Here is a 26,220-nt window from a genome sequence, read left to right as displayed (position 1 = left end):
AAAGGCATTCAAGGCCGTGATAATAGCTCAGCCAAGACGAGGCCGCCGTTCCCGTGGACTTTGATCAGAGGGCCTGCGCGCACACCTATGCAGAAGCTGTTTATTTGTTTTGCGGATGGGCAGAGCTTTAAAGAACCACGCCGGACAGACGTGGCTTTGTGCAAAGCCGGTGTCAGAAAATGCTTTTGGCATCCGTGACCCTTGGGAAGGTTAATGGAAAAAGGGTCTCTGTCTACTGTACTGGCTCTTTATGGTGGCTTGACTTTCCTCTGCTACCACTGAAAATATGTGCAAAAGTAATATAACCATGGTTTGATCAATTGCACTTTGTTGATTCATGTAATACATGGTAATTTAATAATACATTCTTTTGGTATCATTATCTATGCAGTATTATTTGAGGTTTTATTGAGCCAAATCCTAAACTCGTGTTGTTAATCACAGATGTCAGTATAGTGAAGGCTATGTGGTAACTTTTGAAAAGAAGATTTCTTCATGTCAGACACCCCTGGAAGCTTATTCGTATTAGGATCTGAGGTCTAATAGAAGGACAAATTTTATTTTCACAGCGGCTTTTTGAACAGACACCTGCCAAGCATAGCAGATCTTTATGGCATCTCGCCCAACAGCTTTGAGGAAGCATCCCTCTTTACTGTCAACTGCAGTAAAGCACCTGCCGTCAGTGGATTCACAGCTGGTGTAAGTAGATTTTCGGCATGGAAAAAAAACACACATCACATCACGCATCACACCTCTAGAGGAGACATTTGCACGCCCGCTGCACAAAATACAGACCAAAACACACAGCTCATCCGAGAGCCGCGGTGCCCACTGTCTCAGTGGAAAAATCTCAGTTGTTTGTGTCTGTCTACCTTTCACTCGGAAATCTCTGTGCTCATCGTGTGAGGATGAGGACTGTCAGAGCAAGCCAGCTGATTGAGCAGATTACCGTCTTATCACTGATGCCACATACAATGAACAATGGTCGCAAAACAGGAAATGCAAATGGCCGGGCACTAGGTGGCCACTCTGCAGTATATCCACAGGCCATCCAGGCTACTCTGCAGTATACCCACAGGTCATCCAGGCCACTCTGCAGTATATCCACAGGCCATCCAGGCCACTCTGCAGTATACCCACAGGCCATCCAGGCCACTCTGCAGTATACCCACAGGCCATCCAGGCCACTCTGCAGTATATCCACAGGCCATCCAGGCCACTCTGCAGTATATCCACAGGCCATCCAGGCCACTCTGCAGTATACCCACAGGTCATCCAGGCCACTCTGCAGTATACCCACAGGCCATCTAGGCCACTCTTCAGCATACCCACAGGCCATCTAGGCCACTCTTCAGCATACCCACAGGTCATCCAGGCCACTCTGCAGTATACCCACAGGTCATCCAGGCCACTCTGCAGTATACCCACAGGTCATCCAGGCCACTCTGCAGTATACCCACAGGTCATCCAGGCCACTCTTCGGTATACCCACAGGTCATCCAGGCCACTCTTCGGTATACCCACAGGTCATCCAGGTCACTCTGCGGTATACCCACAGGTCATCCAGGCCACTCTGCGGTATACCCACAGGTCATCCAGGCCACTCTGCAGTATACCCACAGATCATCCAGGCCACTCTGCAGTATACCCACAGGCCATCCAGGCCACTCTGCAGTATACCCACAGGTCATCCAGGCCACTCTGCAGTATACCCACAGGCCATCCAGGCCACTCTGCAGTATACCCACAGGCTATCCAGGCCACTCTGCAGTATACCCACAGGCCATCCAGGCCACTCTTCAGCATACCCACAGGCCATCCAGGCCACTCTTCAGCATACCCACAGATCATCCAGGCCACTCTGCAGTATACCCACAGGTCATCCAGGCCACTCTGCAGTATACCCACAGGCCATCTAGGCCACTCTTCAGCATACCCACAGGTCATCCAGGCCACTCTTCAGTATACCCACAGGCCATCCAGGCCACTCTGCAGTATACCCACAGGTCATCCAGGCCACTCTGCAGTATACCCACAGGCTATCCAGGCCACTCTGCAGTATACCCACAGATCATCCAGGCCACTCTGCAGTATACCCACAGGCCATCCAGGCCACTCTTCAGCATACCCACAGATCATCCAGGCCACTCTGCAGTATACCCACAGGTCATCCAGGCCACTCTTCAGCATACCCACAGGTCATCCAGGCCACTCTTCAGTATACCCACAGGCCATCCAGGCCACTCTGCAGTATACCAACAGGTCATCCAGGCCACTCTTCAGTATACCCACAGGTCATCCAGGCCACTCTTCAGTATACCCACAGATCATCCAGGCCACTCTGCAGTATACCCACAGGTCATCCAGGCCACTCTGCAGTATACCCACAGATCATCCAGGCCACTCTGCAGTATACCCACAGGTCATCCAAGCCAGACTGCAGTATAACCACAGGCTATCCAGGCCACTCTGCAGTATACCCACAGGCCATCCAGGCCACTCTGCAGTATACCAACAGGTCATCCAGGCCACTCTTCAGTATACCCACAGGTCATCCAGGCCACTCTGCAGTATACCCACAGGTCATCCAGGCCACTCTGCAGTATACCCACAGGTCATCCAGGCCACTCTGCAGTATACCCACAGGTCATCCAGGCCACTCTGCAGTATACACACAGGCTATCCAGGCCACTCTGCAGTATACCCACAGGTCATCCAGGCCACTCTGCAGTATACACACAGGCTATCCAGGCCACTCTGCAGCATACCCACAGGTCATCCAGGCCACTCTGCAGTATACCCACAGGTCATCCAGGCCACCTGCACTGGAGAAGATGGACAGCACGTCCACAAATGGAGATGAGTTCTGTAACCTGTTATGTACTTCCAGAACAATTACAGCCCATTACCCACACTTGAATTTTTTATTTGCAGACCATTCTGAAGGCAAGATGATGCAATGTTCATACAAAACTTTGCCAGATATTATACTTTTATGCAAAAAAATTTCATAAAGTAAATAAACAGTAATTACAATAAACGAGACGTATCCAGCCATGATAATGAGACAAGCAAAAAAAAAAGTGCGAAACTGAGGGAGAGACAGAGATAAATAAGAGACACAGGGGCACTGGGAATGGGGCAGTGAGGTAGCAGGAGCGAGAAAACAATTAATAATGGAGGCTATCAGAGGGATATTGTCAGTACTAAGGGAGGTTGGATTTCAGGCCCTTTTAGAGGACTTTGATGGTACAAAACAGGCCTCATTACTGAGATATTATCTCCATTCATACATTTTCAGAGCTGCTTGGAGCCCTGCTGGGACAGATTAGGTTCCTTTCGCTTGTGAACGTCCTCCTGGACTGTGGAGGTTTTCTAAGCCCGGGGCGCACCCAGACATCGCTGGGCGTCATGGGAACGAGGCTGGGGTCGCCACCTTCAAACCCTTTCAGGGGTCTTCCTGAGACGTCTTACACTCTTATGCATTCTTTGTAGACATGGGTGCCTAATGCTGTTCTTCGTGTGGTCTACTGGAAAATATCCATGCGTACTAAACTTTAAATTCAGACTTTTCACCAGAAAGCACAACCTTGTATACTTTTTGTGTGCTTCAGCATGTACTAAGCATTCAGACTCTGGATCCAGACATCATAGTAACCATGGAGTTGTTTGCTGAGTAAAAGAAACTGTTCTTGCAGATATGATTATGCAGAGAGCGTGTTTGGATGTGGGAATATCTGTTACCAGATCTGACATTCAGTCGGAGGACAGGACTTGTGACCCCAAGGGCAGGCAAACTTTAAAGTGAAACATCTAACAGTGCCATGAATGATTTTAATTACCACGACTTTCCAAAATAAGGGGAGCGAAGACTTCCGGGGTTGCTGAGAGAGCCACAGGGGGTGAAGATTTCCTGTGAGAAAGGCTTTCCCTTCTAATACAGGATGGTTGGTTGAAGTATAATTAATTTGCTATAATCCAACAAACAAACCACAGGCATATGCAGGATTGTTATGTACTTCCAAACATGTGCAGCCTGGGTAGGATATCTGGACATTCCCTGAAGTCCTGTTCACTACTGACAGCAATGTCCATTACAAGAAAACTTGGCATGAAAACTGCATCGTCCTTGGCCAATTACATAGGTTGTGTGTAATCACTCAGCTGTGCTAAAAACTATCGCACATCCTTCACTTTTGAGGCCAGTGTTAACAGTTTAGTTCAGTGCTAACAAAGCTCCGTCCTGTCCTGCCTCTGTGCTCCTGTGTAAACTATTCAGTCCAAGCGTGGCGGTTGCTATCGTTTTTCTGTCCCATTGCTTTTAGCGGCGAGTGAAGACTTTTGTAGGGTGTTTAACTGAGGGTGAAGGGCCAAAGCTACTGGAGTGAAGAGGACTAAAGAGGATCTATGAAGCAGAGCACCAGGAAGTCGAAAGGCCAACATGCACAGGTTGGCTCAGGGGTAGCGCGGGGGCCAGGTGGGGTGGGGGTGGGGGTCGAGGGAGTTGAGGAACTCCAGACTGCCGTCTCCACAAGCTGCTTTTTATGGGGGAAGTTCAAGCACCAGTTTGCTTCTGGGAGATGTTGTTAATGAGCTGGAGAGTGTGAACTGATGGTGGCCCCTCTCGCAGTGAAACACACCTCCTAACCCCCCCCCCCCCCCCCCACAGACACACCTCTGGGTTGCACACATCATTGAAACCAGGAGCCTTTTAAAGGGTTGTAAGCACTCCTTAAGAGGACAGGCTCATGCAGACGAATGAGTAGGAAATGAACAATAACAGTGTGTAAAAATGTAATGACTTAATATTTTATCTACCAATCTGTAGCTCTCTCTCTGTGTTGTATGAAGAGACTCCACAGAGGTAAGCCCAGTCAGTCTGTAATAGTATTATAAAATATTACTGTTGTTCATGCATAGCAAAATGATTGCATAAACCCAAATATCAGATCCTTGCTCAATCATGATTGACATTCTTAATGGTTCTGCTTTTTTTCTGAAGGTGTAGTAGATCTGAAGATAAAGCAGATGAAATCAAGATTAAGGAGACCTACAACCTGATACCTCTGCTAAAATGGTGATGTGAGGAGAAACCATTTCAGGATGTTGTTTGGATTTGCATAACACGACACTGACACCACAACTCGAGTTTCCTTAGGGGAACGACAGAGGGTCGTTCGTCTGAAGTGGTTATGAACAATCCTAGCCCCACCCATTTATACTAGTCCCCTAGATACAAGCCCTGCCCAGGATAAAATGCAGGGGAAGAGTGAGCCACCCCACCAAAGTGCGAGTCAGACGACAGGGCACAGAGAGGGGAGACCTATTTACAACCATCCCGCCTCGTTCAGTCACGCAGACGTGCTCTCGCTGCTGTTTTTCACTTTCCTTCTTCCTCTCTCTCACTCCCTCTCTCTTTCTTCCCACTCTCACTCCCTCGTTCTTTCAGACACACACACACGCACACACGCACAGACATCCACACACAATCCACTCAGCTCGCGCACAGACGCGGGCCAGGCGGCCGCACCTGAGAGCCTCCCGCAAGGTGCAGCCCTCGCGCAGGACACTTGCGCTGCAGCAGAGACAAGTTCTGCCTGAGCGACCCGAGGAGAGCCGGAACCTTCCGTGGAGATGGAATTACGGAGCACCGCATCGCCCCTGTGACGAGTGGCACCGGCCGCAGCAAAGTGGAGAAGGACACACAGGCGCCCAGAGCCTGGAATCCGCCTCGCGCCCGTGAGCAGTGACTGGCATCGTTCTGGGGTGGGAGTTTTGTGTGGTCTCCCTGCTGTTCCTGGATGGTCCCCACTGAAGGCAGCCGCTGTGCGTCTGGGCTGCAGGTACTGGGCTGGCCGACGGGGAGCCCCATCATGCAGACCGCCTGCTGTGCCGCGTGCACCTCGGGAGTCTGACCCACCATGTGCGGATGGATGGCAGCGGACGCTGGTCTGCGCTCCAACCTTACCTCTGCCGGCACGGCCCATCTCGGGCGGCCCCTCCGGCGCCGCCCCCCTGCCCTCTGCCTGGCGTGCCTATCCTTGCTTCTCCTGGCCGGTGCCGCCCTCGGGGGTTGCCCGGCCGGGCCGGGCCATGACCCCCTCCGTGCGCTGGCGCGGAGCACAAACTGCTCGTGGACTCTGGAGCGCCACGCGCGCAGCTACAACCACCTAGAGGGCGACGTGCGGTTGCGACGCCTCTACTCCGCTAACAAATTCTTCCTCTGCATCGACAAGACAGGCAAGGTGGATGGCACCCGGAGAAAAAACTACCCTGACAGTGAGTAGGCAGCTGAGAAATGTCCCTTTTGTGTGTGTCTGGGATGGGTGTGGTAGTCTTGCCTTTTGACTCCTCTTATCTGATACTCTTTTTTATGGCTCCTTTATCACTCAGGGATTCCTCTGATTTTTTTTTTTCTTTTTTTATCCATCAGATTTAGCTTCTATTTGGGTTGAAGGGGCGACATCAGACTCTGGAAAGCCCTGCGAATAAATGTGAACTAAAAAAAAATCACCTCAAGGGAACATCAAGACCTTTGTTTACAATGGTGCAGACTAGGAAAGATAAGGAAAGATCACTTAATGTAAAAGATAATATGATGAAAGAGAATACAATACAATATATAGTACTATATAGCATATTTTAGCACTTTTGCATTGCTATATAACTAATATTTTAGGATTTTTGGAGCTGATTGTAATCTTTTAGGAGGAAGAAACTCAACAGACATAAAATAATTTCGAGTCATGAAACAGCAGGTGAGACGGCAGCTTTTCCGCAGAACTGACGGTAATAAATCAGCCAAATGCGCGTGCTGTCAACGGGCTCCTATGCTCCTCACAGCTCTGCACTCACCCGCAACACTGCCTTCCTTATCTCTCAGGGTCTGGTGATTTACGCCATGACCTCCTGTGGCAAGAGGTCAGCGGTGGTCAGTCTTTGATTCTAAAGCCTTGGCTTTTAACATCCCTGAGACTGACACTTGTCATTTAGGGTTTGATCTTGTCCTGTTCGGTGCTGCATTTGCGTAGCTGAGTGCTCTTTTCGTGATCACTGTGAGTCATCCTTTACAACCCATTGCTTCAAATGGGAACAAAGTTCTGGTCTTTGGGTTTGCAGCCCATTTAATAGCACTTGGTATAAATGACGGAAAACATACACAACAGTGTTTAGATGGAGGCTACAAATACTGTGACCAGCATTTGTTGTTTGGCCAAAATGCAGTAAATCAAAATCATTATCAGATAATAAACAGATAATAACCACAGCAGTGGACTATTTGATAGGTTTTGTAATACACGCATCTGGCTGTCTTAAGCTCCCCGGGCTGTGATTTTTGTACCCAGCCCTGTGATGCGATAGCCAGGCACTGCTCTTTATAACTGTGGAATTTGGCTGTAGTTTCTGTTTTCTAGTTTCCTGGGCTCCGTCAACTCTGCCCAATGCTGGGAGCGAGCAGGACTAGGAGAAGTAGCGCAGTCCTCCCAAATTAAGACACCGTACTCTCATTTCCTGCCCCAGAATTTTGAAAGTGAGGGTCTCCCTCACTATGATATAACACACCTTGCGTAATGCTTATGCAGTCTTCGTTGGTGCAGTTAAAAGAACAACATGTATGTTTCCTAGCATAACATGTCAATTATAGCTTTACTGTCAGAAACGGCGAGAAGAGAAGGTCAATCAAAATGCAACACACATAAATCAACATACACACTAAATCAGAACTGAGTAAAATGAAATTTGTATGCCCAGCTCAAATTGTTTGGGAACATCTGATCCTTATTGATAATGCAAAGCACTTTGCATGGTGCATTTTATTGCAATGTCCATGACTGAGCCAGTGGATTAACGTAATCTCACACACGCATCTTCATACACACTGAATACGGTCCCCTGTCTCGCGGCCTGTTCACGTCCTGGTGCCCCTGGCGTGGGCCCTACCCCTGTCAACCCACGCTGGGTCCCAGCCTTCAACTGTCCTGCTCACAGTTTCCAGAGCCTGCTCCTGACCGCTCAGGTGCAAAAACAGCTGGAACCAGTCAACCGACCCGCAGCTAATTGGGGTTGGAAAATATTGTATCAATCACGACAGGGCTGGGGCTCCCGAGGGTGGATACGGGCACGCCAGTTCAACAGGGAGAGAGAGAGAGAGAGAGAGAGAGAGAAGGGCTGAAAGCAGAAGGGGATGAGCGAGGGGGTGGGAGGATAGGAATAAGAGGGACCTAGAGAAGGTTTTTGTGCGTATGCTGTGTTGGGCCGCAAGGCTTGTCTCAGCCATTGCTGACAGACTCTACTGGAGAGAATCTCAGCGTGACGAGCTGAAGCTTCCTTTGGTCCAGGTGTCCTGGTATTAGCACAGCTTTATTTGATGGCGTGCTGCTTTCAGAAAAGCGCTGCTTTAGGCCAGATTAAAGAGAGTACACTGACTCAAGAAATCTCTTGCATAATTGTGCAAATAACTCCTGAGCAAATTTCATTCACTTCTTTTGAACAACAAGTCTTGGCAATGAGTCCTCCATCTTATTCCCAGCACTGAATGGCTGCTGGCGCTTGAAGGTTTGACATTCAAATTAGTGTGAAACCGATCAGTTACACTAAAGGGAAAGCTGCTGTTCCAGGATGACGGACAGCTTGCGCACGCAAATGGGCAAACCATTGTGTCTGTGATAACGCGGAGTCCGGATCTAAAAAACAACGAGGAGTCATGGTTTAATAAGTATCCTACTAATAATTAACATAATCTGGAATGAAATCGGGAGTATCGGCAGTGGGGAAAAAAAAAACATTTAAAAAAGATCAAGAAACTTAAAATATCTGATGTGAAGGGTCAGTGTCAGAGAAGTTGCTGTTTAAACAGCTAGAATGCAGTCATTTGACGGATGGAATAGTTCCGTTATGGAAAAAACAGTATCTTAACTGCCAATGTTTCTGTCCGTTCTCCAACAGCGGTCCAGTTGGAAGATTTTGCTTACCCAAAGTTGTTTTCTTTTTCATTTTTCATGTCACAGGTACTTATGAAATATTGCTGGCAGGCAGGAGCAGCTTACAAGATCTTTTTCCCCCTGAAATGGGACTTTAAAAGGACACACTGTTGAAGCTTTGGCCGGGTGTGGCTGAAGACTTCAAATGCTTGATTTGGGTCCAGGCAGTGACACTGCACACCCCTGGGGAAATAAAGTCATGGCCCAGGCATAATCGAAAAAAAGTCACTTGTTTTAAAATATGGCCACCTTGCTGTTTGCCAGAGCCGTGCCTCTCGGTGTTTCATTCTCTCTCTCTCTCTCTCTCTCTCTCTCTCTCTCTCTCTCTCTCCCTTTTCAGCTGTATTTCCAGGGGCTTGTGTCTCGTTGACCAAGTTTTCCCTCACGCTCCTGCATCTTGCTCTACGCGCTGCCTGTTTCCCTCGCTGTGATTTCACGGGCGTGTTGAGCTTGGATCGCAGGCGCAGGAAGAAAATCACCCACCCGTTCTGAATATATTGTGGAATTATTTAAAACACATTTCAAAAGAGAGAGCGCGTGAGTCTAAGGAGGCACAGAGGAGCTACAGAGGGAAGACTGTGTACGGCTGGGGCTGGCATATAGGATGGCTAGGAGTCAGCGGAGGTGAAAATGAATGTATATAGAAGTCATATTCATCACTTAATCCTCCTGTGTCAAATGAATCCTGTCTTCTGAAAGAATGTGTTTTAACAGGCCAGAACTGACTTGCTGGCACTATATGTTCCTTAACAAAGCATGTCTTAGGTTTCCGCACTCGTGAATTCACCATGGAAATGGCAGTGATGATAGTCGAAGTGATGTAGTGTTCAAATGCATACTGTCAGGAAAGTTAGTACTGGCAGGGGTACGGCTCACAGAGGCTGCACTGGAAAGCACTGGTTTAGCCAGGGGCTGGTACCCCGTACTGAATGATGCCTGAAGTTTGATATCAGTATTGGCTGTGAAGAAATGGTATTGCCAGAATGAACTGCGGTCTGAGCTTCTGAATCTGCCCTCGTGAGAAACCAGTAACAAATTACCTTTAGCAATGCGGGAAGTTTCATTGCTAGTCTTGCTTTTGTAGCCGGTCTTACGTCTGGATTGATACATGTATGTGAGCCCAGGCATGAGAGTGTGCCCTGCCTGAGACAAACATGGTGCACGGTTAAGGAGAAACCTGTTTTACTTTAGTGAAGAGTGTGGACCCCGAGAGTCTGGTGGAGATCTGGGTGCTGTTTGCGGGAGCAGTGTAAACTCCGGACACCTCTGTGAAGTTTGGCTATGCTGCTTAGCTTCAGCCCAAAGACGCTGCAAGGTGGAGTTGGAGGTGGAGTCACAGAGATGGAAAAAATCACACCAAGCCTGGAATATTCATTCTTCCCAACAGGGACGCCTGACCCGAAGGTGGGAACATACAGAAAGTTCATGTCATGCCAGCTGTTCCTGGCACTAATACACGAGGACAAAAACTGAAAGACACACACACACACACACACAAACCCTGGGAGCTGTGGGTGCCAAGCGAGGCAGTAGTGGTGCTTGAATTAGTTTAACCTCTGCGATGTCCAACAGCGGTGTTTGATACCATGAATGGGTGCAGAAAGAAAAAAGAAGTGTAGCAATTAGCAGCTAACCGCTCCAGTCTGGCTTTGGCTCTGTGCTCGGTTTTGCTGGGTTCATCAGTAGGTTTACTGAGTCTGACTTTTTCTCCTGCTTGACATCCTGAGTACTTAAATCACAGACTTAATACACCATGCTCTCTTTGCAAGTAATGGCTTCCTTGGAAGTCGTCACACGCAGTATCAAGGGCGTTTAGGAATCCGATCATCTCATATAGATGCCAGATCTGTGTTAGACAAGTTGTTGTTATATTCTACTAAAGTATCTGTTAATAGGCCGAGACTAATGATATGATTAACAGCATGATAATAAATGTAATCTATTTTCATATTTATATGCCCAGTACATTGCATGGCCATTACACATTTATAGCAATGAGCCTACACGCTATGATAAATAATACCACTTCCAGAGTTGCACTTCCATACTTTGCCAATCAATGTTCCATTCTGGTACAAGCCACTGGCCGAGACTGAACCCAAACCTTTTTTTTTTTTTTCCAATTCAATGAAAAACCATTAGCTCTGTTATTATTATAATTACTTTTTGGGGGGGAGGGCTGTAAAGCAAGTGTTAATTAGATCGGTTGGGAACCCATAGCTAGACTTCATAACACCAGCCAAAGGAAACCCAGTTAAGCTCTAAGGGCTTAAATGAGAGGATGCAGGCAGGCAGGCAGGCAGGCAGTCTCAGCCTCTCTGTGCCAGGCATGAAGAACTGGGCAGCAACTCTATAGAACACTCTGAGGGAATTTTAGGAGTTCTTAACTGACCTTTTTTTTTTATTATTAAAACCAGAATCAGTCCAGATTGTGTGGTACATTTGGAAGCTGTTTTAGGCACTGATCTCAGTGGACTACTGGGGGTCCCTCTGATTTGATAGATGTGGGTTTCTAAACCAGCTGCACAGAATGGTCTTGTAGCTAAGAATATTGTGTCCCATTTGAACTGACGGTTTAACGAAGGCTTCTAAGGAAAGAGGGCTGGACTAGTGTGGACTCTCGTTTTGTTGGCCTCTAATATGTGTGAGAGCCTCACGGTCCACAAGTCACCAACCGAACAGGAAGTGGAGAGTATCAGTGTTTGAGAAGCTTAATCCAAGCTCAGGAGCGCAGGCCCTGTGTGATCATGCTGATACATCAGTAACTGAATAACTCCAAATAACAAAATGGCCCCATTGAAACCAAGTCAGTGTCTCATTGCAAACCGTGACCAAACCTGACCTCGCAGATCTCCGAGGGCCGAAACGATAATAAGAAAAGACCACACCCACGGCTGAAATGCTCACACGTCTCCCAGGATTACAGATACGCAGTTGATTGGGCTGTAAAAAGGAGCGAGAGGGAGCAATAAAATGAGGCTGGGTCACAGCTGACAAACCCAGACCCTCCCCTGCACTCTCCAGCTCTGGCCGAGCTCCTGGACTGCTCCCTACGCCGTGGAGATATGGCTTTATGGACAAGTGCGCAGAAAAGAAAACGTGGGCGCCCGTGTGGCCACATCTTGTCAGTCGTCCAGACGTTACATAAGACGTGTTTTTCACTCACCTTGCTCCTGCTCTGTCCCATATATGCCACAGGCATCAGGCAAATTACATATGTTGTAAGCATAAACGTCTACACTCACCTGAATTGACAAATGTAGTTAAAGACCCAGATGTTCGATCCATTCATCCATCGTATGATGCTTTACATGAGTGATTACAAACACATTTGTGCTATGACAACCTATATATATATATATATAAATGGTTATTGCTCTTCATATTTCAGACATGTGAGTTCATTCTGTTTCCTTAGCGACAAAATAAAACTCGATCCATGGGAAGGGAGTGTCTTGTTTATAGTTGCAAACATGTTTAGATCTTTGCCCAGCTGTCTCTCCCATTTATCTGTCATTCATTCATTTTCATAAACAACTTGACAAAAGGTTATCAATTTTCCCATAGTGAACATTATGAGAACGTATTCACAGAAGTCAGAAACTAGGGTTGGGCAGCCAGTGCTATCTGCAACCTTATCTCCACACGCTCGCTAGAACTTGCTAGATCTTTTTCTGTAAACACTTTGCCTACTGAAAATAACCTCCTGAGTCACATGTGCACAAAACAGCGACATTATCTTCCGTGTAAGAGTGCAGCCCCTGAAACCCCACCGATCGTCAGCACAACTGGAAGGGTTATGTAGACTAGTAGTCAAGGTCTTATCAGCATATCTGCTGCGCCACACTAAAGCAGTTCCTCTGAAAACTCAGAGCCGGTCACAGGAGTGATGTTTTGATAATGTTTGACTGATGCACTTCTCCTCAAATACCAACCTCTCCATAATGACTTCTCAGAAAAGATAGGTGGATTACTCACCTATGATTAATATGATAAGTTATATACTTGTTTTGTGTAATTCCAGGTCTGTGTAATTGATCAAATCTTGTTTTCTACATCAATGTCTAGTCTGGGTGAAGCTTCGCCTTGTGGCCTTCTGCTTGGTTTCATACAGACTGTAAATAACACAACACAAGAGTTGTTTTAATAAATGTAATGGCAGAATCGCAGTTCCCCACAGCCACGCTAAATGAACTGTGCTTCCCCAAAGCAGTCTTCTTTTTCCTGCCATCATCTGAGCATCCATGCCCACGCCCCACTAGAGAATGGGGGGAAAGTTGTGGCCTTTTTCCCTGCTGATTGCACTGTTGCAACATATCTATCCAACCCCCCCCCCGGGCTAGCTGGTCTAGCCGGGGCATCAGAAGCTGTCCTTCGTCAGATCAGCCGAGTAGAACTTCCTGGACCTCCGTGCACCAGCCCTTTACCTGTGAATGGCTGCACAGTTGTTTACAATCTTGGGGAAAATAAGAGGAGTGCGAGTGACCTAATCTACGCCGATGCAAATTTATGCTAATCTGTTATAGGATAGAACCTTTTTCAAATGAACACTACAGGCTTTTCCATATGGGCAGTGGAAAAAAAAAAACGAGAGAGAAGAAACCATAAACAAACCCGCGTCCTCTAAATCTGTTTCCAGGGCTCGGTGTAATTAAGTGTGCGGTGAGCTCAGCCTTGTTCCTGTGTCTTATGATAGATCTGCGGTAGACGAAGCAAAGCCTGTGAGTCACACTGCCTGTGGGCTTGTTCGCTTAGGAAGTGATGCATAGTTTATAGGCCATGCTGCTCCTTTTGTGTCTGATTAAAGAAAAGACACCCCCCCCACACACACACACACACACAAACCACTGAGAACGACACAGGAGCAGGCAAGCTGTGCCAGTACCTCGTGAGGTCTCAGGGGAGAACTAGCACTAGACCTCTAGTGCTCTGATCTTTGAGGGTGGGTGATTATTGGTCAGTTCTGTGATGGAGCTTTGTTAATTAATGGGTTGAGTAAGTCCCTAGTTGGCTAAGGAAGGGATTCAATAATCTATTATTGATGTAGAAAGTTGAAGACAGTTGTGCTTTTGAAGGTACAACAGGTAAATGCGAAACTACGCACTTTTTTAAAATGGATGCATTCGGTGAGACTTATTACCACTCATTTCCTCAGGCTTAGTTGAATCAAAGCTTATCCTCCGTGATTAATATGAGTGTGGACTTTGTCACTGTGGTTCAGTTTCGAGGCCCTGATAAGATTACCATCCTTGTAATCGGTTTACACCAAGGACAAGTCAGATTTGCTGAAGATCAACTACTGTGGTTTCTAAGTCCACGCTTTTAATCCATAGTTGTGGAAGTGCCCAGTTGAAAGCCAACTGCAGGGATCTGTTAAGAGTATGCAAGTCAGACCGAGCGCGCATGTCTGATGGGATGATGCTATCATGCGGACCTCTGACCTTGAGACCACTGACTCCCTAAGTGACCTCTTTATCTGGCCCAGTAATTGACTGAATGACTTCCTCTACTCCGTCTTCCACTGGCTAGAAAAGGGTTCAGCTGTGAGAGAAGGGACCGAAGAACATTTGCCTGAGATTTTTTAGCGTTTCTCTTACTAAACACAGATATAGCTGTGCTTTGCGTTTAGAGAAGGTTGCTCCTAAACCCTTGACATCGCTCACGTCTGGTATTATTATGAGCTGGATTATGGTTTCACACACTTGAGCCTAACTAGGGCAAATGTGGTCATCTCTTTTCTTCTATGTGACTTAAAAAAAAAACATTTAGAGGAATTGATTGGGTGAATGAGAGAGGCCTGACTAGACAAGGCAGGGAGGAAAAAGCACAGCTGAATGGAGGGGTCCAGGGTCCTCTTTGTCCCTGGCTGACCCCTGTTCTCCTGACTCCTGGCCTCTGCCTCTCACCTGGCCAGTCTCCGTGCATGTGGGGGGTAACAGGATACCTGTTGCTGGCACTAATGGCCTTTGAAAGACCTGGCTATTCCCCAGAGATTGCATTCAGCAGCCCATGAAAGGGGGAGCGGGGCCCAGGGCCGGCCCCTAGAACCATACAAGCGCCGGATTGTGTGTGAGGGAACATCAAGTGTGCAAGTTGGACGAGGCAGTGTGAGAAAGGGCTTTCATCCGCACACACAGCACCACAGCCGACCCTGCCCTAATTACCAGCCTAACGACGCATGCACGGTGTCATTTTGGAAACGAGCTGCGTTATATGTGAAAGCGATCGCTGACAGTTACAACCCCACTGCGCGTTGGGATACATTTATGTAAAGAACGCAGTGGCAGATACAGAGATGGGAAAATTGATGTTCAACTTTGAACAAAGTTATGTAAGTTAAATATAGTTTGAAGACCAGAACTCCTCTGTGCCGGGAATATTCCTTTCCTTCTTCTGTCCGGACAGCTTGAGTGAAGCTGACATATATTTTATTATATTGTAACATGATGAAGCACCAGGAGAAAAAGCCAGACTGAGAGCCACACAGGTGTTTCATATTATAGCCCAGGAACATTTATTAGGTAGGACAGTGAATGCTTGGCTAAGCTGTTAAACTTTACTGAGTATGACATCGTCCAAAATGTTTGTGTTTTTTGAGCAATGATGATTGAATAAGCTGCCATATGTGAGTTGTAGATTCCCCCCAAATAAAAGCACTGGCTACAGTCTACGGGCAGTGGCCAGGACTCTTTGCAGCATATCTGGACTATTATATCTGAACGTGTTTGGCATTCTCCATCCCGCAGTGCCTTGCACTGTTCTGAACTTTGTTACAATGACACAATCTTCGTGCCACGCCTTTGAAGGACATTAGTAAATAGAATTAAACAACTGAAGCTGATGCGTCGTGTGGGCATTGCATTTAAACTCATTAATAAACGCGTGAATCTAAATGAGCCGTGTTGCCTCTTAAGTATAGTTAGTATGAAAACAAAGTGGCAAATGAAAATGTGGCAGTGAATAGGCTGGAAGTCACAGTGTTATCGGCATCGGTGCGTCCATATCCCGTGCCCCCGCCTCACCCCGAGACGGTGAGGAGACGGGACAGAGAGAAATCAGTCCATATCCTTTCTTCCTCCTCTCCTCCGCAGGCTCTGCTCTTCTCTTCTCTTCCTTTTCTCTCTGCGCCCTGTTTGACAGGATCAGCGCATAATGCGAGGGAACTCCTCTGCACGCAGCCCTGTTCTGTGTCTCTATAGTAAATACGAGCGCCCGTAGGTCCTGCTCGAATAAACTGTCCGGCACACACAAGCACGCACAGAGAGAGTTCCTTCTTCCCCAGACGTCTCTTCTTCGCCATTATTCTTGGTCAGCTTCTAAAAACAGCTAAGGCTCGATAAATTACAAGCTCTTTCATTTTGCGAAGTTATGTTTATTACTGCTGTGGGGTGTCAGGTGTTAAATTAGACATGAGAGTCATTCTGAGTGGTGAGTCACACCTCGTTTGAAGGATATGAGTGCAAGCCAAGCAGCTTGAATACAGGCCATGCAGCCTCAAGTTAAACTAGGATGTTGAAATGTGTGTGGATAATAAGACCAAGGTAAAGAAGCCAGCCGGAAAACATTGTAACCGAGCAGGTCACACCATGGCATGGCAATCAAATCAACACAGTGTTGCCTCTGTGTGTGTGTGTGTGTGTGTGTGTGTGTGTGTGTGTGTGTGTGTGTGTGTGTGTGTGTGTGTGTGTGTGTGTGCGCGTGCGCGTTGGTTTGTGACATGTCTCATAACCTTTGGGTGGGAGTAATACCTCTATCCTGTCTTCAGAGATTTAATAGTTTTGATGCATTTCTGGTATTGCAGTCTGTTGTACAGAGCTGCACGGCTGGCTTTGTGGAGTCACTCTCTGGAACACCCGCACAGCTACTTGCAAGCTTGTTAAAGAGCTCCTACATTTCAGATCTCAGTATTCCAACATAAAGTCAAGGACATCTGACAGTATTTAACAACGTGGAACTCGGTCTCAACAAAAGAATAAGGCAAAAAAAATAGGAGGTTCTGAATCTGTATACGTGAAATAATACACAAGCTTATGGCTAAGGAATCGTATTTCCTGATTTAAAACATATGAAGCAAGTCCCACATTTGAAATCTGAATCAGGAGGCTGGAGAAACAGCATAACTCCAAATGAATTTTAGCTATCCTTAAAAAATGACTTCCTGATTAGATTTTCTGAAAGCGTGGGTAACATTACCTCATATGTTTTGTTTGCCAATGCGTGACAAACCATGTGAGAACATCCTCAGAATTGCGGCTTGTCATTTTAGATTCCCATTGGCTCGTTCAGTGTCATTTCCTTTGATGTGTCGCTGCAGCTCTGTCTCAGCCATACACATCATCATGCTATCAGTTTACCGGAGGACTGCTGACATGATCGCAGCTCGGAGATATACCTGTATACCTGACAGTACACAGCATATGTGCAGTAAGGACGTGTTTGTTACTGGGCTGTGTTTTTCCTTCAACACTCATCTCCACGTGTGTGAAGTCTTTCGTGGTCACAAGTAGAAATGAAAAAAAAAAACCCACCTCTACACAAACAGAAATGTAGAATTGAATCAGGAAAATCTAGAAGTTTCTGTTGTCTGCAACCATCTTCTATAATCCATAATACCCCATCACAATCTTTCACTATTTTATATTTAATTTCCTTTGTCAAAAACCATCGATAATGTACAAGTTTGTGCTGGTAACAGGAAATTATTTGCGCTCTATTGCCAGGCAGTTAACAAGACAACAAGAGACCTATTTATGATGGCATTTATGACATGTGAACTACAAAAAACACCTGAAGGCGTGAACCTGCCCACAGTGCGTGAGTGTTGAAAGCATGGTCTCCAGCGTCAGGTTCTCGAGGTCCCGCATACCCCGAAACAGTAGCTCTCACGGGTCGGCACCAAGCTGTTCGGAGCAGCAGGGGCTGGTGTAGCCTTTTATGGTGTAAGAGCTCGCCACACACAGGCCGAGACAGAGGCCTGCTCGGGTGCACCTCCACAGAAGCACATCAGATCAAAGGCCCTGGTCACGGCCATTAGGCCCAGCAGTGAGGAACCCAACATGAAAAGCTCGTGTTTTGAAAGGGACGTATAAAAGAGAAAGAGAACGAGTAGAAGAAAAAAAAAAAAAAAAACAACAGTGCCCTCTCTTAGCAAACTGTGAAATAATTGAAAAGGTATGTCAATCAAGAGCAAGGGCGCTGTTGGAACCCAGAGATTCCCAGGCTTTTTTCCGAGGGGGCGAGCAGGGCCGGCAGAGATGCTGGAGGGGCTGACCTGAGAAATTAAAGACCTCCAGGAAAAAAAAAAAAAGAAGAAGAAGGCAGTTGGGAAAAGCTAGAGAAACTCTGCCCAATCTTTCACTTGGGTTACCCCCTCCTTCCCTTGTAACTGAGGTGGGAGGAACCTTGGTCTTTGTGACAAAAGCTGGGTCATTAATAAGTCCTTGTCGGCTTCCAGATCTCAGGTAGGTAACAAAGGCCTATTGGGAGCAAAGGGCCAGCTGAAGGAAACATAATTTTATGACCCTGCTGACCCCGTAACCCCCCACTACCAATACCTTATTACTACCATCCACAGCCCCCTACCCACCTCCCACTCCCCACTTTTCTCCTCTTCCAACTATAATTTTGACAAAAGAAACTCGGTGAGAGTTCTCTTTTCGGCCCTGCTTTTTTTTCAAGGTCAAAAAAGGCTGAATAATCTGATGATGGGCTCACGTCCAAAGAGAAGGAAAGTGCGGAGGGGGCTTAAAGGAGACGTCTGAAAGAGTATACAGAAAGAATAAAAACAACTGAGCAAAAAGAACTTGCTCCATCCTCTGAGAAAACCCATACAAGATTGGAAAATGGCTGGTCCACAGTTGACTAAGCACATACAAGCAAGGATTTGCTTGTAGTAGCTACGGCAGTTTATTGACAGTTTTGGCTAAACATGGCAAAGGTTAAAAGAGTTTGCCTGGGGCAAGCTCATCTCCATTCAAGAGCTGACACGGAAGACTTTGAATGATCTTTGGCAGTACCTTGACAAATCATTTGGCATTACTTTGACAAAACGCCTCCTTTGAGAAGTTACAGTTCATTCCTTCCTTCCTTAAATTCATTTGGCTCTTGGAACTTGGTTTAAGATGGGGTTATGTTAAGGATTAAGTTAGTGATTGGAGATGTGGAACATTACAGGACTGGGAATATATAAATAAGTGAAAAGCCTAACTGGGAGAGATCACTGGTACTCTCGATAATGCTAAGAAGATTTTAATATGTTTGCTTAAGTTGGCCCAGTCATCCTTTCCTATATGGTCAGTAAGTGACATCTGAAACAGCACCCACTTGCAGGACTTTTACAAAGCTGATGACCTTTGTATCAGCATTTAATGTCTTAATTTGTAAGAATTGTTTTTTACAATGTGTAAACCAGCTCATTCCTTATGTGTCCGAACAAACCTTTTTTTGTTGCAGTTCTGAACCTCACTAGATTTGCGGATCCTTCCAAGTTGTGAAAGCATGATAACATTGATAACATAATGGAAAATTAACTTGCTATTTTAAACTCTTGCTCGTCCACTGGCTTTGAAAATAGTCAAGGGCTGTTTCAAAGGATATTAAGTTTAATATGACACTAAACTATCTTTATGTGTGTTTGGTCAAGCATCCAGAATCAGAGTTTTTTTCTGAACGAGCCAAAGACCCTCAACTGAGAGTTTACTCCACAAAGAGATTTTGGGTTAAAATGCTCATGAACTCACCGTGAGCCTCGGACATAATGGGGGTGGGTGGACAGCGCTCACAATCTGCTTGCATACTCCTATCACCCTCGTGAAATTTATGTGTGAACACGCCAAGGGAGCAAGTGTGTGGGGAAAACTTCACTGGCTCTCGGTGCACGGGCATCCCCGGTTGGAGGCAACAAACGGGGGTCGCAGCAGTCGATGCGTACCTGCGCAGCCTGGCGGCCCCACCACCTGTGCGGGTGAAAGAAGAAAGCATCTCGGGTTGTTTACTCTCGTTCTCTTCCTGGGGAGAACAGTTTTACCTGGCATGCAGACCAACACTGGATGACTGCTTTTCTTTCACTGGGGTGCAGCTCATTAAGATTAGAAATTTGACACAAGAGTCAGTGGACACCTCCCATTACTGAACATGTGTGACTGACATTTTTAAACCTTCTGTGAATCCCATGCATTACAGTACTGCCTGGAGTTAATATATGATGTCAGCCATCCTTTTTGAAGGACATCTGCGATTGGTTTCTAGTCAATAACAGGTATATAGTGTGTAATTAATAAAATGCGGTGGGGATTCATTGGTAAAATGTTCTCGTAGCGTCTATAAAGTAAGTCGATGTTGCCCATGGTCATAGTGTCAATGCATCTTCTCATCTTCTCTGACAAAGGTTCCTCTAAAGTTTGATGGTGATGTTTGTAGCATTCCTGCATGCAAAGGGCTTTGCCTTAGCAAAAAGATACAAACAAGAGCCTGTTCTTCTGTCATTTACTTTTTCTCTTCCAGCAGCACAGATTCCTTAGTTGTTGAACAATTATTTGATGATGATGAGATTGTGTACAGAGTGGACCATGCCAGAAAAGTCATGCCTTTGCCATTATACATGGTGAACAGTTGAGAATGTCAGCAGCTTTAAACAAAGGCTCTGAGGCGTTTTTTAAGGAGTCGATCGAAATAATCCGGCATGCATCAGAAAGGACAGCCCTAGAACATCTTTGCTTTGTTACAACCACTTGCTAACTTGACTATGTGGGTGGTCATTAAGGTTAGCCAGGACCTTTAGTTGACAGACGAGCATTTTGTGAACCATTGCAACCAGCCAGATTCCACTAAATCCAGTTCCACAGTAAAATCTTCCAGTAACCTGTAGTCCTTGAGGAACTCAAGGCATCTGGTATGGAGACCTGGTATGCAACCAGACAAGGATCCTATGAACTAAACATCTAGTTACATACAATGTTCCTGAGCGTCTGATATCCATGAAATGTCTATCAAATCATGTGGCTCAAGTAAATGTGCAGGTTTGGTTCAGAACATAGAGCGCTTCATTTTGAGAAGATTCATATGTTCTAATTACTGAATGACTTTCTCCAAAGTTAAAGACTCCAAGGCCTTCCCTCGGCCACCGTCAGCACATGTGTTCAGCAACACTGCTGGATTCCTGCTTTACCTTCATTTCTCTGCTGGCGCTCGATCAACAGCTCACTGAGCACTCCGATGTTTGACTGTGTTTACAATCCACTGCCAGCAGCTGATGTGTTTGTGTCAGTTTCACTCACTGACATGCAGGAGAGACCAAATGTTTCCTTGGATGCTATCCCAAGTCATGCACCTCGTAAATAGCAGAGATGATCGGAACAGATAACATCAGAGACTATCATCAGGGTCCCTTTGTAAGTGAGGGTTCAACAGAACACCCCATACAGCAATCAGATCCCATTCAGGGTCGGATGTGGACAGGCATGTCTGGTTAGTGGCATATCAGGTCTATAGCCATAACAATGGCCTGGCTCCTCGTTTCGAATAAGAGCGGTTTCAGACACCAGTGAGCATAGACATGATCTGTGCATCATACGTGTCTACACAGAAGAAATGAAAGACACGAGAAAATATTTAATGCTACCGTTTACAGGTCACACCAAATGGGCACATCAGGAACCAAACTGACACCTTGTGTTTGAGTTAAAAAGAAAATAGTTTGAATTACATAAGTGGTCACAACTAACTAAATAAATAGTGTATATGTGTTAACATTTCAAAAAAAATGGTCAGAAGCCTGAAGTATAATTCCAACTTTTTTATTTATATTCAGTCTTAAGTTCGCGTTTATTGCTGTACGAGGCAGGTGGCAACTCTCAGCTTGAGGTACTTAAGCAGATGCATGCCTGGAAAGCTCTGCTGTGCTTAGCTCCTCAGAGTCATTCCAGAAAGGACTATTCTGGTTTAACCTGTGTTTTTTCTAGTCATGGGGAAAGAAATATTCCCAGAACATATGAATGTCTGTTTTTCTAATCGGTAATGATAGAGTAGTTTTTGATGGGGAAACTCCCCTTCTCTAACTCCGCACCTCTGTTCACTGTTTTCCTCCAGGTCTGATGGAAATCCGATCTGTCAGTGTGGGAGTTGTCGCCATCAAATCTGTCAGCACCGGCCTGTACTTGGCCATGTCCAAAAAAGGCACACTGTTTGGATCGGTAGGTACATCTCTGATTGTCCTATGAGGCAACTTATGAGAGCTGCATTCACGTTGCATGAGAATTTACAAATTGCTTTGAACCATAGTGTACAGTGCACTTGGGAATATGAACACTTCTGTGGCTGAAAGTAAAAATCAAATTTACTTTGATCCAAACCAGGCAGGGGTAGGTTCAACACATGTCAACTTCACCATCTCTACTGTTTTTATATGGCTCTCACCTGAGGCTTGGGTCATTTGTTTTTCATATTTACTTTTTTCACTGCTTTTCAGATTTTTTTCCCTTTTCATTATTACAGCCTGAAGACGACTAACTGACTAGCAAGTTGATTAAGGCACATTCAGTGTCTCAGTCGGAAAACTGGGTTGATCCTTTGTTTGACTTATTGGGATGAGAGCTGTTTCTCTATATTGATTTTCAAAGGCTTACATAAAAAGTCACAAGAATGCAAAAAGTCTCTGAAACTGGAAAATCTCTATTTCCCCTGTTTCTGAGGTCTCAAGGTTGGCAATTATGCTGAGCTCTGTTATTGTCAACACAGGAGGTGAACATAATGGCTGAAGGTTAGTGAAGGGAATATGAGCTCACCACACAGAAAGAGAGTGAGAAAACTGCACTCAGCTAAGACCTGTGTTAAGCAGACAGGGACCGACTGTGTCTCAGTTTAACTAAGTTTGTTCGTGCTGATTGAGGTTTATGAGGACCCAGCAGTGACCCCTGCCTGGTGTCTGTTCTGCTTGTGCATGCCCCCAGACAATAACAAGGGTGCCCTTTATGTGTTGCTTGAGCCCTTTAACCACCCTATGAGAAATCTCAACCTGGCAATCAGTTAGTCCGATTGTGATAAGACGGCTTCCGGACATCCCCTTTTAACCCTCGTCTTCAAGCATACAAGAAGATGAATGAGATTCTGTCAAAACATAAGAATGCTCTGATTTCATTCTTATCCGAATCACAACCCAGTGAGTGACCATTGATCACAACACACTCAGGATCCAATCTTATCTCACTGCCAGCAGCCAGATAGTGCTAAAAACTCTGATTCTGTAGACACCTGAACCAGGGCGTATTGTCTTTAACCTATCTCCCCTCCCTCTGGACATATAAGGGCTCATCCATCCATTTCAGAGGAGCGAAAGATCACTACAGTTTTGGCAAGTGTCTTTTTAAGTCTGGTAAAAGTGAGATTGTTTTGATTTAGTAAGGTGAGGTGAACACAGATGCATAATAGTTACTGATTAGAGCCTCATACTCAACCATCCTGGTAGCAGTCATTATAATGAGAGGTGCTTTGCAGATTTTTATTAGTGTTTTGGCCTGAGTGGCATCATCCTGGTTGAAGTGATAAACCTGAGGACCTTCTAGACTCGCCAATAAAGCTGTCGCACTAAAGTTTCAGCATGCTGTTCCATTCTGCTCGAGCCCTTATTTTCTAAGCATGTCAGACCCAGACATCTTTACACTTATGTCCTCAAGAAACTGAAAGTGGGCGTCATTGTTTGACCTGAGGCTTCTTTCTCATTTGTGATAGGTAAGATATAACCCAAGCTGCAAGTTCAAAGAGCGGATCGAGGAGAACGGCTATAACACGTACGCGTCCCTGCGCTGGAGACACAACGGGCGGCAGATGTTTGTGTCTCTGAACGGCCGGGGGAAGCCCAGGAGGGGCCATAAGGCCCGACGGAGGCACCCCTCCACCCATTTCCTCCCAATGCTCCCCACATAACCATAGCCTCTCCTCTGCCTTAACACTAGTGTCTGGAAGATTATTATAGCGGCTCCTCTCACCATTACTGCTGTATATGTACATTCGTTGGGGATTTTTTAAAATGTCATTATTGTTTTCTTCTGAGATTGTCATATAGTATCTTAACTTATTCCTCCTTCCTGCTTAGGTTAAAGCTTAATGAAGCTTCTTCAAGGCTTCTAATATAGTTCATAAGCAATTGTATGCTCACCACTAGCTTTATTGGAAATGGCCTAACCATTTGTGTTAGCAGACCTCCAGATTTTCACTAACAGTCTGAAGGAGCGGCAATTGGCTAGACATTTTTGGATGCAAAATAATTTTCAACCAGGTCTGAATGACTAATCAATTTTTTATTGAAATCGTGGTTGTGAGTTCATATCAAAATTGTGATCCAGAAGAAGGCAGTTTTTTTTAAAATAACAAAAGATGCAATTTAATTACTTGTTATTATTAGCTTTATCAATATTCTTTTCATGTAGGAACAAGATATGTCTGTAATTATGTTTTGTACATGTCTGATACTCTGTAGACCATGAATACACATTCTCAACATATAGAGCATAGTCACAACATATCCAGCACAGTCGCAATTGCTGCACTGCTCAGAAAAATCTTTTGTCTCGGTCCCCCCCCCCTTCAAATTGCACGGCGCAGCTCTGACACTGATACATGTATAAACTCCGTGACACTGCCTGATTCGGCCTGATACTCAGATCAGCACAACAACCACTTCCATGCCATTACTACATCACTGTCACTACTGCATTGAGAACGCCCTGCCACTCAAATAATATCCGCTCAACGTCCCACAGTCAAGAAACAGCTTGTGATGAAGATTTCCAGGGGCAATATGTGGGGTACAGTTTATAATTACACACCTATAAAATGTACCTATTAGACAGGTGCCCCTACTGAAGTGGCCAGTGAGTGTAGGTGCAAGGTAGGTTTATTTTAAATAAAGCAGTGGTGAGTGTATACCATATTTATGTTATTGCTGAAAAGAAACTAAGCATTTGCAATGTCTCTTTTAACCCACTGTTGTAATATACACTGTGTTTTTACATAACTGTAGTAGACAGTCAGGATTTCTGAAGACAGGCTCGACCAGAATGCATACCAGCCTCAGCTAGTTTTTTTAGTTACAGACTTTTCTGACATAATAGGGAAAAATCAAATAACATAATTGTTTTGTTTTGTACCATTTGTGCCTTCAGTTTTGAGAAAAACAAGTTTTTACCCAAGTTGTCTTTTTCGGATCTGTGAACACAACTGGAAATGTTTTGAACGTTTTGATGCTACTACCTATGGTAACTAAGAGATCAGGACTTGGCTGTAACATGCATACATTTACAGTGTATACCCACTCTACAGTGTACATACAGAGGCCTTGCTGGAAGCAGAGTGGTCAGGTCAACCTGACCACAGGACATTCCCATGAACATGTGTACGTGTGTGACCACACCACACATCATCCAACAGGACTGCATTTTACAGCTTGTATCCTATAATGTTTTGTATTATGTGTTTCTATTAAGTCACACTAACATTTTTCCACTCAACCTTTTGCAAATAGAACATTTAATATATTTAAATCCTTGGAATGAGTCTGTAGGGAGATGATGTTATTTTCAGCCATTTGATCTTCTGAGATCCTCTGTGTTCATACGCAAACCACAACGTTATACGCCAAACACTGCTCAACGCCTACAGGAAGTATACAGTCACTAGCCAATGGCTGCATTCTTGCTGTGCGGGGTGTAGTGAGTGGTGCACATGCCAGAGTGCAGCCATAGTCCTGCTCATAGGTGGTATGATACATGCTTTCTCTAAAAGCTCTGGAGGGTCTTGTCTTTTGACTGACTATAGAAAAAGAGAAATACCCATGAGTAATAATATATTCACCAACCAAAAGGACTACATTCCTCTTTGTGTTGAATACGCCAGTTTATTAGTAAAGAACTGCTGCATTCAATGGCAGTTACCACACATATATGGTACGTCTATAAACTAGTCATTTACCCTGGATCCGCATGTACGTTTGGTAAAAGCACCCTGTGCAGCGGTATTCACTGAGATCCGAACCAAATCTCAGAGCAGCGCTCTCATTTCTCTGCATATAACCCTACTGCTCTAGAACTTCCAAAAAGTAAATAGAGGTTATTATTAGGGGCTTATTAAAGAGCATTACAACACACTGCTACTTACAGTAATTATAATTCCACTACTGTGTGGGTACTGACATGAAAGAGGTGCCTCCCCTAATGCTAACCTCTCATGTCTACTAACACAATGCGAA

At 45.4% G+C, this 26,220-nt stretch overlaps 1 protein-coding gene across 1 annotated transcript; it reads left to right on the top strand.

Annotated features, from left to right (window-relative positions):
• The first annotated feature begins 5,299 nt into the window (after nucleotides 1-5,299).
• Nucleotides 5,300-25,510, top strand: fgf22 (fibroblast growth factor 22). The gene is made up of 3 exons (XM_027008185.2): nucleotides 5,300-6,279; nucleotides 22,068-22,171; nucleotides 23,706-25,510. Exons 1-3 carry the CDS (start codon nucleotides 5,922-5,924, stop codon nucleotides 23,898-23,900), a joined length of 657 nt encoding a protein of 218 aa, XP_026863986.1. The 5' UTR covers nucleotides 5,300-5,921; the 3' UTR covers nucleotides 23,901-25,510.
• The last annotated feature ends 710 nt before the right edge of the window (nucleotides 25,511-26,220 follow it).

Source organism: Electrophorus electricus, chromosome 26 (assembly GCF_013358815.1).
Source record: "Electrophorus electricus isolate fEleEle1 chromosome 26, fEleEle1.pri, whole genome shotgun sequence".
Taxonomy (NCBI): Eukaryota; Metazoa; Chordata; class Actinopteri; order Gymnotiformes; family Gymnotidae; genus Electrophorus; species Electrophorus electricus.
Note: the sequence above shows the minus strand (reverse complement) of the source record. Positions and strands in the feature narration are given on the sequence as shown.

Bases quoted from the DNA above. Each gene is read 5' to 3' on its own strand.
- fgf22 (XM_027008185.2), top strand. From the start codon at position 5,922: ATGTGCGGATGGATGGCAGCGGACGCTGGTCTGCGCTCCAACCTTACC. The intron at 6,280-22,067 runs GTGAGTAGGCAG...GTTTTCCTCCAG, and splicing joins GAGAAAAAACTACCCTGACA to GTCTGATGGAAATCCGATCT. The intron at 22,172-23,705 runs GTAGGTACATCT...CATTTGTGATAG, and splicing joins AAGGCACACTGTTTGGATCG to GTAAGATATAACCCAAGCTG.